Genomic DNA, 15,623 nt, shown 5'->3' with positions numbered 1-15,623 from the left:
TCCTTCCGCGCCGCCGCGTCGGCTCACCTGGGCGCCGACTCCCAGACCCGCGCCTCGTCCCCCCCAAACTCCCCCCAGGTAAGGGGCTGCCCGCGCTCGACCCGCGCGCCCGTCCTCCCGAAGCGGCTGGACAACTGGTGTGTGTGCGCGTCCAGCCTCCTCTGCGAGCCGCCCAGGGGCTTCGCGCCTCGCCCAGGCTTGAAGGTGTTGGTGGCGGGGACCTTGGGCCGACGGTGGCCGCAGCGAGGGGCAGCAGAGGCGGCGAGCCGACAGGTGGCGGGGTCTGGCCCCGGTCCCCTTACCGCCGCAGGCGCAGACCCCGGTGGGGATGGGGCGGGCGGGCCGGGGGTGGGGACAGTCCCTTTCTCCTCCCCTCGAGGGGCGGCGATCGCCGGGCCCGCCGTGTAGGTGCGTCGGAGAAACTTTGCAGGGTGGGGACTCTGCAGCCACTTGCCGCCGGGGACTGGTCGCCGCGCTGTGCGGGGGCGGGGGGCTCCGAGACGGGTCGCGGGGGCAGCCCCTCAGGCCAGGCGAGGACCTTAACGCTTCCCTTCCCCGCCCCCTTTTGTGTTTCTCCCCAGACCCGCCGGCCGCTGGGGGAGCCGCGGCCGCCCCCGCGCCCGGGGGTCGTTCCCTCGCATCCTCCGGGCCGCGGGAGGGCAGAGGCGGCGGCGGCCGGAGCCGGGCCGGGCGGCCTGAGGTGAGAGCCCGGCCGGCCCCGCTGGGAATATGGCGACCGGTGGCTACCGGACCGGCGGCAGCGGCGGCAGCACCACCGACTTCCTGGAGGAGTGGAAGGCGAAGCGCGAGAAGATGCGCGCCAAGCAGAACCCCCCGGGCCCGGCCGCCCCGGGCGGGGGCAGCAGTGACGCGAGCGGGAAGCCCCCGGCGGGGGCTTTGGGCACCTCGGCCGCCGCCGCGGCCAACGAGCTCAACAACAACCTCCCGGGCGGCGCGGCCGCACCTGCCGCCCCCGGCTCCGGGGGCGTGAACTGCGCCGTGGGCCCCGCGGCGCTGCCCCGCTCCGCCCCCGGCCCCCGGCGGCCCGAGGACGAGCCGCCTCCCACCGCCGCGGCCGCGGTCTCCGCCTCGGGGGCACCGCCGGCCCGGGGCGACGACGAGGAGCGGGACGGCGCCCAGGACAAGGGCAAGAGCTCGGGGCCCAGTGCCAGGAAGGGCAAGGGGCAGATCGAGAAGAGAAAGCTGCGCGAGAAGCGTCGCTCCACCGGAGTGGTCAACATCCCCGCGGCAGAGGTGAGCGGGCGGGGGGCCGCGGAGGGAGTTTCCCGGGGCCCCGGGGCGCAGAGGTTCCCCACTCCAGCTCGTACTTTTATCCTTTCGCTGAGTTATGCAGGCCGAGGGTGATGGAGTTTTACTGTGAGCAAATGCTTCCTGGGAAGTTCCCCAAACGCAAAGTAGGACACGTGCTTTTCAGGCTTCCTGGCTGAGGTCTCCGATTCAGGATCCTTCTTTACATTGGTGGAAAGACTACTCGTGGTTCCAGGACTTGTCCGCTTAGGGTTGTTTGTTTCTGCTTCATCAGTTAGAAAAATTGATTAATGGTGATGACGACATACGCTGTTTAGTTTCCCACGTGCCCCTCGGAAGTTATCAGATTGTTTATCTCTTTTCTCTTGACAGTGTTTAATAGCACCTGTAAAGAAACGTGGCCTTAGCACTATGCGAGACAGCTTTATCTTTCAGTGTATCCAAGATGAGTGTATCTGAATGAGTGTATGCACTGTTTCATATCTAAGCTAGCTTTTGGGAAGAGCGCTCCCCATCACTCACACACACACACGCGCGCGCGCCCGCGCGCGCACAGTTTATTCTGAGTGGTATTTAGGACAATAGGAATGCTGTAGCAACCCACAGTTCTTTTTGCTAAGACGATCTTTCCGTGTATTTAAGTATTTGGCTCTGCGTATTCTGGAAAACATTTGTGGTAGGGTTTTTGTTTTTGTTTTGTATTTTTGAGCAGTCTCAACATTCCTGCAGGCAGCAACGTCTTTCTATTAGAGTGAGTGGTGAAACATTTTTACTTAGTGTGTAACCGCACCTATCTCTACCCTCAAAAATTTTTTTTCTAAGCAAATTTTGGTTACTTGAATAGAAGTGCACGAGTTTTGGGAAGTGATTCCACAACCTTGTTTCACCCAAAGAAGTTGTATCATTTTCCCATTGGCTCATTAGGTTTTACTCTTAAAAAAAAAAATTTTTTTTTTTTTTTTACTCGTGGCCTTGTAATGTATTCAACTTTGATACCTAGTTAATAATTAATAAGAATATGCTAACTTCAGTTGTGGTTCAAATAAAAACATTCAGAGTAAGCTAGGGTATATGTCAAACATACCCAACTTTTTAAGTGTTAATATGATTTCCATACCTGGAAAATCACAGTTTGTCTTTGAAGGGTATATTTTTATATGCATGTTTCAGCGAGATTTTATCAGCCAGCAAAACTGTCCTCTGTGGTTTGCTACTTGCACAAAAGATCTGTTATTCATTAAATTGCTTTAAAAGGAATTCATGAGAGTGGTAATCAAATTTCTAGGGTTTTTTTCTTTTTTGGTTGTTGTTGTTGTTAAAAATATGAAGATTAAGGGGAAACTAAAGACAGGGCTCTGGAAAAGCTACATTCCTCAACTTTATTTTTAAAAGTAGCTGATGGTCCAAATAAAAGAATTAGTCATTTTCAGTCTTTTCCTCATTGTTCATCTGACAGGGGTCTTATTTTGGGAAATATCTTGGCAGATGTTAAATTTTATTTTTTGTCAGGCTGCTTGTACTAGAATTGTTACTTCTCCAGTACCTTTTTTGTTTTGTTTTTAACAAGCATTATGTTTACCGGGGGAAATAAGTGTGGTGTATCATGCGAGATCCTAAGAAACATCCATTGTTAATGCTCCTGCTTTGGGTTAGGGAACATAGTGCTGAGAATGTAGATCACTCCCCACTACAATTGAGTCTAATACTCTGGAATGTTTTTCGTTTGGGTGTTGGCAACTCCTAAATTTAATCTTCCTTAAAAACAAACAACCCAGGGTACCATTTTTTTTTTGTCTGTGGAATTTGAACCTTTTTTATTGAATAGAGAGTTGAGGACTGCTTTCTTTTTGTGGTAACTATGGCTCTGTCTGTTGCTGTAGGACGCAACAAAACATGGTAATGTTTTAACGCAGTACCTAATTAGCAGGCATACTTGTTGAGTGCCTCCTCGTATTTTCGTAAAAACAGCTTAAGTCGTTCAGATTATTTTAATAGTGGTAAATATATGACACAGAACTTTAAAGATGGGCCATCTTTATATTCTTCAGGTTGTATTTTTAGAATTGTGTGCCATTCATTTCTCCTACTAGTTTCAACACTGAGAATGTCAGCTGGTATGGAGTTTCTTGTGTAATGTAGCACTGTTGGTTTAAGAAGTCATATCATATTTTATAAAGTTTTCAGGTGTGTAAATATCAGAAAATCAGAAAATTATTAATCTGTCAACATTCAAAAATAGACTTGTATTATATGTGATGTTGAGAAAGACTCTCTTATTTTCAGACAGTATTCTCAACCAAGTTTCTGTTAGGAAAGTAGCATATAATTCACATGCAAAAGCCGATTTTTGTGGTTGATAAACATTAAGTTCCATCAGGAAGTATTTATTAAACATCTGTTTGACACATTCACTGTGACTTTCATTAACTTATCTTACTAATTACAGAATATTATAAAATTTGTTGTAAAGGCTACCTGACAACAGCTAAAGATATCACAAACAGCAACAAGATAATATTAGCAAGGATGCAGGTCTCAAACTAGATGTGATGGATGGGGATGGGAAGCTGGGTGGGATAGTACTTGTGATGACTGTAATAAAAAGTGCAAATATACAGATGCTTATTAGTGAGACAAACTTTAGTTGTTCTTGATTACTAAGTTAGAGATTAAAAAAATGTTTTTTTTCCCCTAAATTTTTACTTTGTCTACTTTTTTGGGGGAATAGCTCAAATTGGATAATTTGGCTGTTCTTGCCAGTAATTTTGGTATGTTTATTAGATCAGTCAGATCTTTATTACATGTCTGTGTTCAGGCAGTATGGTAAGGGCTGTGGAAAAAAAACAAGAAGAGTAAGGCAGTGTATATTCTCAAGGAGCAGGGCTATAATCCTGGAAGAAGGATAAGGCATAATTATATGAAAAAACTTAAGTACTGAGTTAACAATTGAAAAGCCATCTTAACACAGCAAATTGTTTATTAGAAATATTTTATGTGTAGGGTGCCTGGCTGGCTTAGTCAGTGGAGCATGTGACTCTTGATCTCAGGGCTGTGAGTTAGAGCCCCACATTGGGGTATGGAGATCACTTAAAAATCTGAAAAAAAAAAAAAAAAAGTTTTGTGTTGAGGGGGAAGAGGTGATTGGGGCTGAGAGAAGCTACTGGTAATGAGGCTCTTGGGCTGAGACTTACATTTCTGTACCTATATATTTATACATCCATTCACACATACGTGTATACATACTTACGGTGTTTTAAATCTGAGTGTAGTGGTTCTTAATTGTGGAAGTGCATTAATATCATGTGAGGATCTTAAAAAAATGCTCCTCATGCAGAATACTTGCCCTCTCCCTCCCTGAGCCCCTTTTGATTTAATGGGTCTGGGATGGATCCCAGGCATCAATATTTTGATAAGCTTCTCATGTGATTCTACTGTGAGTCAGGGTTAAGAACTATTGGGCTGCAGTCTGGGGATACAGAAATGAATAGGACACAGGCCTTGCCCACAGGGCCTCTCAAGTAATATAGGGAACTGTGGTAAGTACAGTGTTTAATGCAGGCTGAGCAGGGTACCTAACCTAAGGAAGACGGGGATAGTTGAGGAAGGGTTCCTAGGCAGTACCACCCCTGTTTTCAGAGTGCTTGTGAAGTTATTGCCATTGAATAGGTTTGCATGAGTGGGTTAACGGAGGTGGTTAATAAAATATTTCAATAGGTAAGGTCAAATGATACTGAAATTTTGATTTAAATACAAAGTTAACACGTATTGAAACTTACTATTTTCATAGTGGTTGGCTACAGTACTTTATGTTGTTTTAATTAATACTCACAGCAATCCCATGTGGTAGTTACTGTTTCTCTTTATATCCTCATTTCCAGAGGAGAAAATGGAGGCTTGAAGAACTTAAATGACTCAGGATCACATAGAAAGTGAATAAGTGGTAGAGCAGTATTTTCAGTGTGTGTGTATGCTTGTGTGTGTGTGTGTGCGTGCGCATCTTGGGAGAGCGAGATTTTTAAGAATTCATTTTTAATTAATAAAATATTAAAAGAATTAATTTTTAAGAATTAGCCAATTTTGCAATATGTAGCTTGTTTTCCTATAACTTTTTATTTTTTATATAACTTTTTATTAGAGGTTATCTTAAATAATTTAAACCTCTGAATGGAGAAAAGAGTAAAAGGAACTGATTAGAAATTAAGGTCAAATTTGTAGGCTCAGAGATTGCTTCTGACCCTCTATAGTTTACTTGGCAAAATTTTGAACACCAGGCCATCAGCACAATCTATTTTTGGCTAGATCAGAAAATATGAATCTTTGTTTTTTACATAAGTGATATGTTGTTTTTCTGTCAAGATGGAGTTAAAACACCTACTCCATAGTTTGAAGGAGCATTTAATAAATAGAAAGCATTTTTAAGTGAGCACAATTTTAAGTCATAATTATTCAGCGTATTTGTTGAACATTATATGGGACAAGTTCGACTAAGTAAACCATGTGAATCCAGGTAGATTAAGAAATGCCTTTGGTATGCCCATTATATACCAGACTGTCTACCTTTCTATGTGATGAGTCAGAAGAGGAACTAATAATGACTCAGGGTTGGAGAAAATTGGGCTTGTGAATAGGGTAGATATAGCATAAACACCAAGGCTACTTAGATATTAAGCCCAGTTTTCCTAAATGTGAACTCATTGGTAAGGTAAATTGAAAATGGAATATTATCAGGATTTATAATGAGTTGTCTAAGCTGAGAGGTCTTTTTCCATAAAAATAATTATGTAACTAAGTAGAAGACATTTATGGTGTGCTTATTAAGTGCTAGGCACTGTTCTGAGCACTGTACATGTGTTGGTGCATTTAATTCTCACTACAGCCCTTTGGGAAAATGGGGCAGAGAGAGTAAGTTACTTACTTGCCTGAAGTTACCTACACGGTAAGAAGCAGAGTAGAGATAGTCTGCTTTTAAAGCCTTGTGCTTAATAACTGTTTTATATTTCAGTGTATTATATACTATATACCTAGTTTAAGATTATTTTAGGAGTAAAATGTAAAATTAGTCATTTATATTACTAAGAAATTTGAGAATAGCCCTATAATGAAAGGCAGATAAGGTGGGACCTTATTGGGAAAAATTGGCAGCAAATAAACAGGAACAGTGGCATCAGAATTCTTATTTAAAATCGCTATCAAGTTGGTGGCTTTATTTATGTTCTTTATTATTTCTACATTGGTTTTTACCACCTGTGATATAGGCCAGAAAATAATTATGCTATTTAATAGTAATACTAATACATGTCTTAGAAGTTTGAAATGATTGGCAAATATAGGAGTTTGAAATCTTCTGAGTGCTTTTTTTCTTTTTAAAAAGTAAGATAAAATTCATATACCATAGAATTAATCCTTTAAGATATTCAGTTCAATGGATTTTTGGTATATTCACAAAATTGTGCTCTGAGTGCTTTTATGTTTTCATCTTAATTTTTCATTATGTATTTAGAACCCATGGAACCTAAGTTTTATCTTCCCACCGTATAAAATGCAGCAGAGTCAAATAATTCAGTGTCAGCTTTTCCTGCATTTCACAGAGAACGTGAAATAATTGTAGCATTTTCTCAGTTTTTTGTTTTTTTGTTGTTGTTAAAAGCCTGGGTATTATTTAAATTTATTTTATTAAATTTTTTTTATTGTTTATTTATTTATTTTGGGAGAGAGAGCATGAGCAGGGGAGAGGCAGAGAGAGAGGGAGGGAGAGAATCCCAAGCAGACTCCACTCTGTCAGTGCAGAGCTCCACATGGAGTTTGAAGTCACAAACTGTGAGATCATGACCTAATCTGAAACCAGGAGCTATACACTTAACTGACTGAGCCACCCAGGCACCCCGTATTTTTTTTTTTTTTTTTTTATTTTAGAGAGAGAGAGAGTGAGTGGGGGAGAGGGGCAGAGGAAGAGATTGAGAATCTTTTTTTTTTTTTAATTAAAATTTTTTTTTAATGTTTATTTTTATTTTTGAGAGAGACAGAGTGCGAACCAGGGAGGGGCAGAAAGAGAGAGAGAGAGAGAGAGAGAGAGAGAGAGAGAGAGAGAGAGAGAGAGAGACACAGAATCCTAGGTAGCAGGCTCCAGGCTCCCAGCTGTCAGCACAGATCCCCTTGAGGGGCTCAAACCCATGAACTGTGAGATCATGATCTGAGCTGAAATCGGACCCTTAACTGATTGAGGCACCCAGGTGTGGGGAGAGAGAATCTTAAGCAGGCTCCATGCTCAGCATGGAGCCTGACATGGGGCTCGATCCCACTACCCTGGGATCATGACATGTGCTGAAATTAAGAGTCACATGCTTAACCAATTGAGCCACCCAGGCACCTTGGTTTTATGTTTCTTCAAACTTAGACACCTACTACCACTTGTTTGTGGTATAGGAGTTTAGTATAAGAGGTATTTAATTTAACTTAATGTAAAATTTCTAATTTATTTAAAATTTTACATGTCTTTCATGGAGATCTGCAAAGCTCTGCTATCTAAACATTTGGGAACTTTGATTCAAAGTAAAAATGGAGTATTAAACCACCTAAAACCTTAGTCATGTTACTTAAATCAGTGTCTTAAAAGATGTGGCTGGGGGGGGGTGGGTATGGGGATGGGGACAACCTGTACCAGTATCACCTGCATTGTTTATTTAAAATGCAGATTTCTGGGATCCACTTCAGTCTGGGAACAGGGAGGGGTTACCTGGGACTGCAGAGTTTTAACATTTTCTTGAGTGAGTCTTGTAATTCTGAAGTTTGAGTGTACTTAATGTCCTGTACTGGTTTACTGATCTGTCAAATGAAATTGATACTGATTATCTAACAGGATTGTTACATAAATCAAAATAGTGTTAAAAATGTTCTTAAAATGATAAATTACAGCTACTGTGTAGGTTATAGTGATAACTAATTGTTGATGTCTAATGGAAATTTCTTATTGGGATGTTGAAAATTCATTTTTTTCCTGTTAATTAAAAACTTCATAGACATTTTAACAGAGACAGCTTGAGCTACTTGGAAATTCAAAGCACCCTAAAGATTTAGGTAATATCATATAGTTAGTGCAAAATGTTGTGTTTGCCTTGCTTCTTGTCCTGATTTTGTTAGAAGCCTAGACAACAGAAAAAAAAAAAGAAAAACCTCTAACACTTAATATAGAATTTAAACTTCACTTTCATTCATCTTTCTTTTTTTTTTTTTTAATGTGTATTTGTTTTAGAGAGAGAGAGAGAGAGTGCATGAGCAGAGGAGGGGCAGAGAGAGGGAGACACAGAATCAGAAGCAGGCTCTAGGCTCTGAGCTGTCAGCACAGAGCCCGACATGAGGTTTGAAGCCAGGAACTGTGAGTTCATGACCTGAGCTGAAGTCAGATGCTTAACTGACTGAGCCACCCAGGCACCCCTCATTTTTCATTTTTACATATGTTTAAGAGAAAGTGTATAATTATGTTTTTAAATGTATTTAATAATTAGTTAACACTCTTAAAACAGATTTTTTTCTATCTTATCAAAATATTCCCAAGTGTATGACTTTTTCTCTTTTGTTTACTACTCTCACATATTAAATCCATAGGCATTCTTAGCTAGCTAATTGATTCTTAAAGTATTTGGTTATTGCTGAGGGAGCTTTCAGTTTAAATCTCAGGCATTTGTGTTCATAGCCATACACCTACTGGTATAGAGTCAAGCCTTAGCCATCTATCATGTTCTCCTTGAGTTACTTAAAAATATACTAGGCACCATGTCTGAATGATATTGTAAGAATATTTAATTTCTTAAAGTAACAAAATTGTATACCTCAAAGGTAGAAACTGCTCCAAGTTCAAAACCTCGCATGTGAAAATTGGATAATAAACGTTTATTCTGTGATCATCTTTTTTTAAATAGTTTTTTTTTTTTTAAGTTTATTTATCTAATTTGAGAGAGAGAGAGCACAGCAGTGGAAGGGCAGAGAGAGAGGGAGAGGTTGAGAGAGAGAGAATCCCAAGCAAGCTCTGTTTTGTCAGCTCAGAGCCACACACAGGGCTCAATCCCGGGAACCATGAGATCATGACCTGAGCTGAAACCAAGAGTCAGACACGTCACCGACTGAGCCACCCAGGTGCCCCTGTGTTTCACGTTCTTTTTTTTTTTTTTTTTTTTTAAGAGATCATTTCAATTTGGGGTATTTATTTATTTATTTATTTATTAAAAAAAATTTTTTTTTTCAACGTTTATTTATTTTTGGGACAGAGAGAGACAGAGCATGAACGGGGGAGGGGCAGAGAGAGAGGGAGACACAGAATCGGAAACAGGCTCCAGGCTCTGAGCCATCAGCCCAGAGCCTGACGTGAGGCTCGAACTCACGGACCGCGAGATCGTGACCTGGCTGAAGTTGGATGCTCAACCCACTGCGCCACCCAGGCGCCCCTGTGTTTAACGTTCTTGACAAGACTTCTTGACATCCTATAGTGCAACCAAGCAAAAGTCGATCCACACCAAACTTATATAATCTTTAATTTTTCCTTCTGTTAAAACTAATATGTTTTTCCTTGTGGAAATACAAGAAGAGAAACATCACCTGTTATCTTATTCTTATTTCTGATTTTTTTTTTCTGTATCTACATAAAAATTGGAATCACATCATATAGATTTGTGTATTTAGTATTTAATCATGAGTATTTTTATGGTGTTACTCTTCGAAAATAAGTATGGATTTTTAAATGATTAGTTTCCGGTGTATAATATAGGGATTATTATTATTATTTTTTGTATTGTGGTAAAATGATAAAAATATAAAATCTTAACCATTTTTTTTTTTAAATTTTTTTTTTCAACTTTTTAAATTTATTTTTGGGACAGAGAGAGACAGAGCATGAACGGGGGAGGGGCAGAGAGAGAGGGAGACACAGAATCGGAAACAGGCTCCAGGCTCTGAGCCATCAGCCCAGAGCCTGACGCGGGGCTCGAACCCACGGACCGCGAGATCGTGACCTGGCTGAAGTCGGACGCTTAACCGACTGCGCCACCCAGGCGCCCCAAAAATCTTAACCATTTTTAAGTGTACTTTCATTGGTATTAAATACATTCATATTATTGTGCAACCATCATCACTATCCATTCCATAACTCTGTGTTGTAAAACTGAAACTCTATACCTGTTAAACAGTAACTCCCCATTCAACCCTCCCCCATCCCTTGGCAACTACCGTTATACTTTCTGTCTTTAGGGATGGATATGTTTGTGTTACTTGATATTAAAATACTTAGGCATCACTTCATTGGTAAAGGACTCTACTACTACTTCTTCCTATTATGTACCTGCTGATTGGCAGATAAGTAAGTTGTCTTAAGATAAACAGCAATATAGTTTTTTCTTTTCATGTATTCTGTTTCCTGAAACATTCTTCAAGACAAGCGTTTGGGTCTTTCAAAGTGTCTCATAGGTACTAGGACCTTCAGATAATTGTGAGGGAAGCCCATTTTTCTTTTTTTTTTTTAATCTTCTTTATAGTCTTTGATTTCATTGGGAAATTGGTAATTAGAGCTGCAGTAATTATAAGTGTAAGTTATAACTCAACATAAAAGTTCATAAAACTCATCATATATGCAAAATCACACAAAACTACAGGACATATAGAAAAATGGAGTGTAGGGGCATAACACTCAAAATGTTTTCAGTCACATGTAAAAAGATACAAACTTAAGACTAGCAGCACAATTTTACACATGTTAAATGATTAAGAAATGCATAAATGCTACATTGATTATGACACTTGACCTCAAAACAGACCTGAGTTTGCTTATAGAAGTGGGTGTTAAAAGGGTGGCAATTTGTGAAGTGTTGGAGGAAGGGTTATCTGAAATTGGACTGAAACTGTAACACCACATGTGGATGGGTATGGCTTGTAACACAAGGAGTGAACTGGCAGATGTTTGAGATGTGTGCATTCTGTGTGTTTCTGGGACACTGTTTGTTGCATTATCTGTGCTTAGTGTTTCTTTCAGTTGGACATAATGCAAATGCAACATTAGTATTATGCTCAACTTCCTAATGTATCAGTTGCATTGGAACAAATCCAGTTTTCTCAACAAATATTTTAGTGTATATGTATATACCCACATGGATACATCTATCTGTATGTTTATGTGCACATCCACATTCATCTGTCCAAAATATGTGAAATGGTGGCTTGATAAGATCAAGTAATGAGATGGAAAAGGACTAGGGAGCAGATGTCACTAGAGATGAGAATACTTTCTTAAGAGTGTATTAATACTAAAAAATATACTGATTGCTAGGGCAATGGTAGCAGAAAAGGAAAGGAATGGATGGATTGAGAGGTATTTCACTGATACTAGAAAATTACATAACAATGCTTTGAGCTGGAAAATTTATCCTCAGCCTTCTTCCCTTTAGCTGAGTATAGCACACACCTACCCACTGTCCTCCAGAGCTAACTGTACCCTGCTTACTGTGTAAATCTTGCCTATTTTTTTTTCTTTCTTTCTTAAATACTTGGCCTCTCCCTCTTGGTTCATCTTGCCATGAAGAAATGTTCTCTTAATTCTGGTTTACCTTCCACTTAACTTTTCTTAATTGCTCAATTTAAAGGCCTTGTTTTCATGTGCTCACCCCCATTACCTTGCTCATTTCCTGCTACCTAATTGAAATTGATCTCTTCAAGGTTGCTTGTGACTTCCTAATGGCCAAATGAGATAGCTGCTGCTTTTTTTTCAAATTTTTAAAAATGTTTATTTTTTGAGAGAGTGCAAGTCAGGGAGGTGCAGAGAGAGGGGGACAGAGTATCAGATGTGGGCTTTGTGCTGACAGCAACAAGCCCAATGTGGGGTTCAAACTCACCTCAAGATCACGACCTGAGCTGAACTCTTGATGCTCAACTAACTGAGCCACCTATGTGTCCCTGGCTTTTCTACTTTCAACCTGTTTGACTCCTCTGTAATATTTGCCCCTGTCATTCCTCGCCCTTTGATGCTACAGCAGTTTTGTTAGATTCTCGTTTACTTGGTTTACTCAGAAACATTTGAGTGCCTGCTTTGTGCCCCAGCTTCAGTGCTGGATGATACAAAGATGAATTACATACTCCCCAGTCTTTAATGAACTTTCAGTCTTCTCTAAGAGGAAAAGATAATTTCTTCGCTTAGGCTGCTATAACAGAATACCATAGACTGGGTGGCTTATAAACATCAGAAAGGTATTTTTCACAGTTCTGGAGGTTGAGAAGTCCAGGGCATCAGCAGAATTGATGTCTGGTGAGAGAGCCTGCTTCCTGGTTTACTCTGTCCTCGCATGGTGGAGGGGGTGAGAGAGATATCTGGGATCTCTTTTATCAGGGTACTAATCCCATTTGTGAGGGCCCCATCCTCATGACCTGACTCCACTTTCTAAAGCTGTCACATTGGGGATTAGGATCTCAACATAGGAATTTTGGGGAGACACAAATATTCAGTTCATAACAGATAAATAGAATTTGGTATAATAAGAACTATGATGGATAAAAGAGCAAAGCACTGAACTAGCTAATAAAAGGGAGCCATCAATTACATGAGGGAGTCAAGGAGGGCTTTATATAGGATAAAGCAGTATTAAGCCCTATGACTAGACTGGTATGAAGGATTTCCCAAGGGGAGAGGGAAAACATGGTAACATTCTAGGTAAAGAGAATGGCATGTGTGAGGGCACAAAGCCAGGAAATAATAGCAGTATATATATATATATATATATATATATATATATACACACACACACACACACACACACACACACACACACACACACACCTCCTGTATGCTTAGCACTGAATGGGAAGGTTTCCTTGCATTCTTTTTTTTTATACTTATTTTTTATTTTGGGGGGAGCACAGGTGGGGGAGGGGCAGAGAGAGAGGGACAGAGGATCTGAAGCAGGCTCTGACAAGCTGACAGAGACGAGCCTGATGTGGGGCTCTAACTCATGAACCATGAGATCATGATCTGAGCTGAAGTTGGACGCTCGATCAGCTGAGCCACCCAGGTGCCCCTTCCTTGCATTATTTTTAATCTTCACCTTAACTCACAAGGTAGATTTTAAAAATATATTTCTCGGGGCGCCTGGGTGGCTCAGTCAGTTAAGTGTCCTACTTCGGCTCAGGTCATGATCTCACAGTCTGTGGGTTCGAGCCCTGCATCGGGCTCTGTGCTGACAGCTCAGAGCCCGAAGCCTGCTTCCGATTCTGTGTCTCCCTTCTCTCTGCCCCTCCCCTGCTCATGCTCTGTCTCTCTCTGTAGCAAAAATAAATAAAAACATTAAAAAAATTAAAAAAATATATATATTTCTCATTTTACAAGATGCCTCAAAGAAGTTGTGACTTGCCCAAAGGCCATACTGACAAAACTTGGATTTGACTCCAGATTTGTTTGGGTGCCGATGCACATACATTGGTTATCATTGTTGGAAAGAGGGAGGGATATGTTCTAACAGAGGAAACTTTGATGTGCAGAGAATTCATGGTGGAGAGAGAATGGAGAACAGCTGAAGAAGAATGATATGGACCAATTGGGATGGATTTAAATGCCATGCCAAGGAATTCAGACTTTATTCTGCTGTTCTCTGTTAGTATTGTTGGCTAGGTATTTCCTTCCTCTGTCCATACATGTATACAATAACTCTGACACCTTCTGGAATGAAAAACTTTTGCCTGTCTAGCTTGAAGTCATTAGGAGGATTTTCTTGTTTGAAGGTAGGGATCCAAGGATAGTAAACAATACAAAGTCCTTTAAAAATTATGTGCATATAGTAGAATAAATAAATTCAAGTTTCCATGTGGGTTGAAAAGAGATGAGAGGATAGCCTTTAAACAAAGTTGTACCCAAGTAATTCTCTTTATTATGAAAATAATTCTGTACTGTAGATTTGGGAATGACTTTTTTAGAGGAGCAGGATGGAGTGGAGTTGGGGGCTCTGATGATACTAAATGGCCAGATTCTGTACTGTTACCGTGGAGAAGTTTATAGTTTAATATTGTCCCTGGGTTTAGACTTTGCCCTGTACTTGATTTAAAAGCTGGTGTTTATTCCATTCCCACATTCTTGGAGTTAACCTGCAATATAGATGCTTGGAATACAGGTGCTAAAGGGTGAGCAATGCCTTTGAAACTTTTCTCACATATTATTTGTTCAACTTCCACAGATTTTCCCCTTCCCCTTCATCCCTTCTCTCTGTTATCTTAGAGGAAACCAAGTGCTTCTCTAAACTATGTTTTAGGAATAGTGTTTCTTTATTTTTGATGATATAAATGTAATGCCCACTTATTTTGTAGAAAATTAAAAATAAAATAGCAAAAACAGGACTGTGCAAAGATTAGCTATAGATATATCAATTTGACATGTTTTTCCATTTTTATTTTTAAGCAATAGAATTATATCCTATGTACATTTTTATAAACTTAAATATGACCCTATCATGCATGTTATTTCCTTTTAAACTTTTTGAAAGAGATAAAAAAATTAAACAGCTTTTTGAAAGAGATATTAATTGCTATATATATTTTATTTCATAAACATAATTCCCACTGTCCAGTGGTAACTGTTACTTTATAGTTTTGGTATGCAATTCTTGAGTATATATTTAGGCATACACACACAAAATATATATCCAGAAATTTAATCATTCTACAAATACTGTTAAACCTTTTTGTTTTCAGTATCTTGTGAACATGTTAGTACGCCAGTAGAGATATAGCTGTGTTGTTATTCTTTTTTAAAAAAAGTTTATATTTTTTAGTAATCTCTACACCTATTATGGGACATCCTCTGTGAGCCAACCAGGTGCCCCATTGTGTTTTTATTTTTAATGGCAGCAGAATATTTCACAATTTGGTTTTTTATTAAGTTTATTTATTTATTTATTTATTTTTCAGAGAGAGCATGTGAGCGGGGAAGGGGCAGAGAGAGAGAGAGAGAGAGAGAGAGGGAGAGAGAGAATACCAGGCTGGCTCTGCACTGTCAGCCTAAAGTCCAATGCAGGGCTTGATCCCATGAATGATGAGATCATGACCTGATCCAAAATCAAGAGTTAGAAGCTCAACCTACTGAACCACCCAGGTGCTTCATGATTTGGGTGTTCTGATATAGCTATAATACGTTTACTACAGTCTTAGTACATATTACATGTTAGACACTGAAGTAGGCCTTTGGGGCATTTGAATGGTTACATCTGTTCTGTTTGGAGCACTCTCAGGATTTAGATGAACTCTAGTTCATCGTTTTGTCCTTGAGCAATTTATAATCTGATTTGGAGAAATAAGATTGTGTAAGATAACTTTGAACCATTAAAAAAGAAATGTAT

The 15,623-nt window shown here is 40.3% G+C and overlaps 1 protein-coding gene across 1 annotated transcript in view; it reads left to right on the top strand.

Annotated features, from left to right (window-relative positions):
* Positions 1 to 432: 432 nt before the first annotated feature.
* PAWR (pro-apoptotic WT1 regulator) overlaps positions 433 to 15,623 on the top strand; it is a 139,756-nt gene continuing 124,565 nt past the window's right edge. Inside the window, exon 1 of the mRNA XM_043561585.1 lies at positions 433 to 1,254. Coding sequence (XP_043417520.1) covers positions 730 to 1,254 — 525 coding nt within the window. The 5' untranslated portion in view covers positions 433 to 729. The remainder of the gene's footprint in view (positions 1,255 to 15,623) is intronic.

This window comes from Prionailurus bengalensis, chromosome B4 (assembly GCF_016509475.1).
Source record: "Prionailurus bengalensis isolate Pbe53 chromosome B4, Fcat_Pben_1.1_paternal_pri, whole genome shotgun sequence".
In the NCBI taxonomy this organism is placed as follows: domain Eukaryota; kingdom Metazoa; phylum Chordata; class Mammalia; order Carnivora; family Felidae; genus Prionailurus; species Prionailurus bengalensis.
This window is presented reverse-complemented; position numbering and strand designations above follow the sequence as displayed.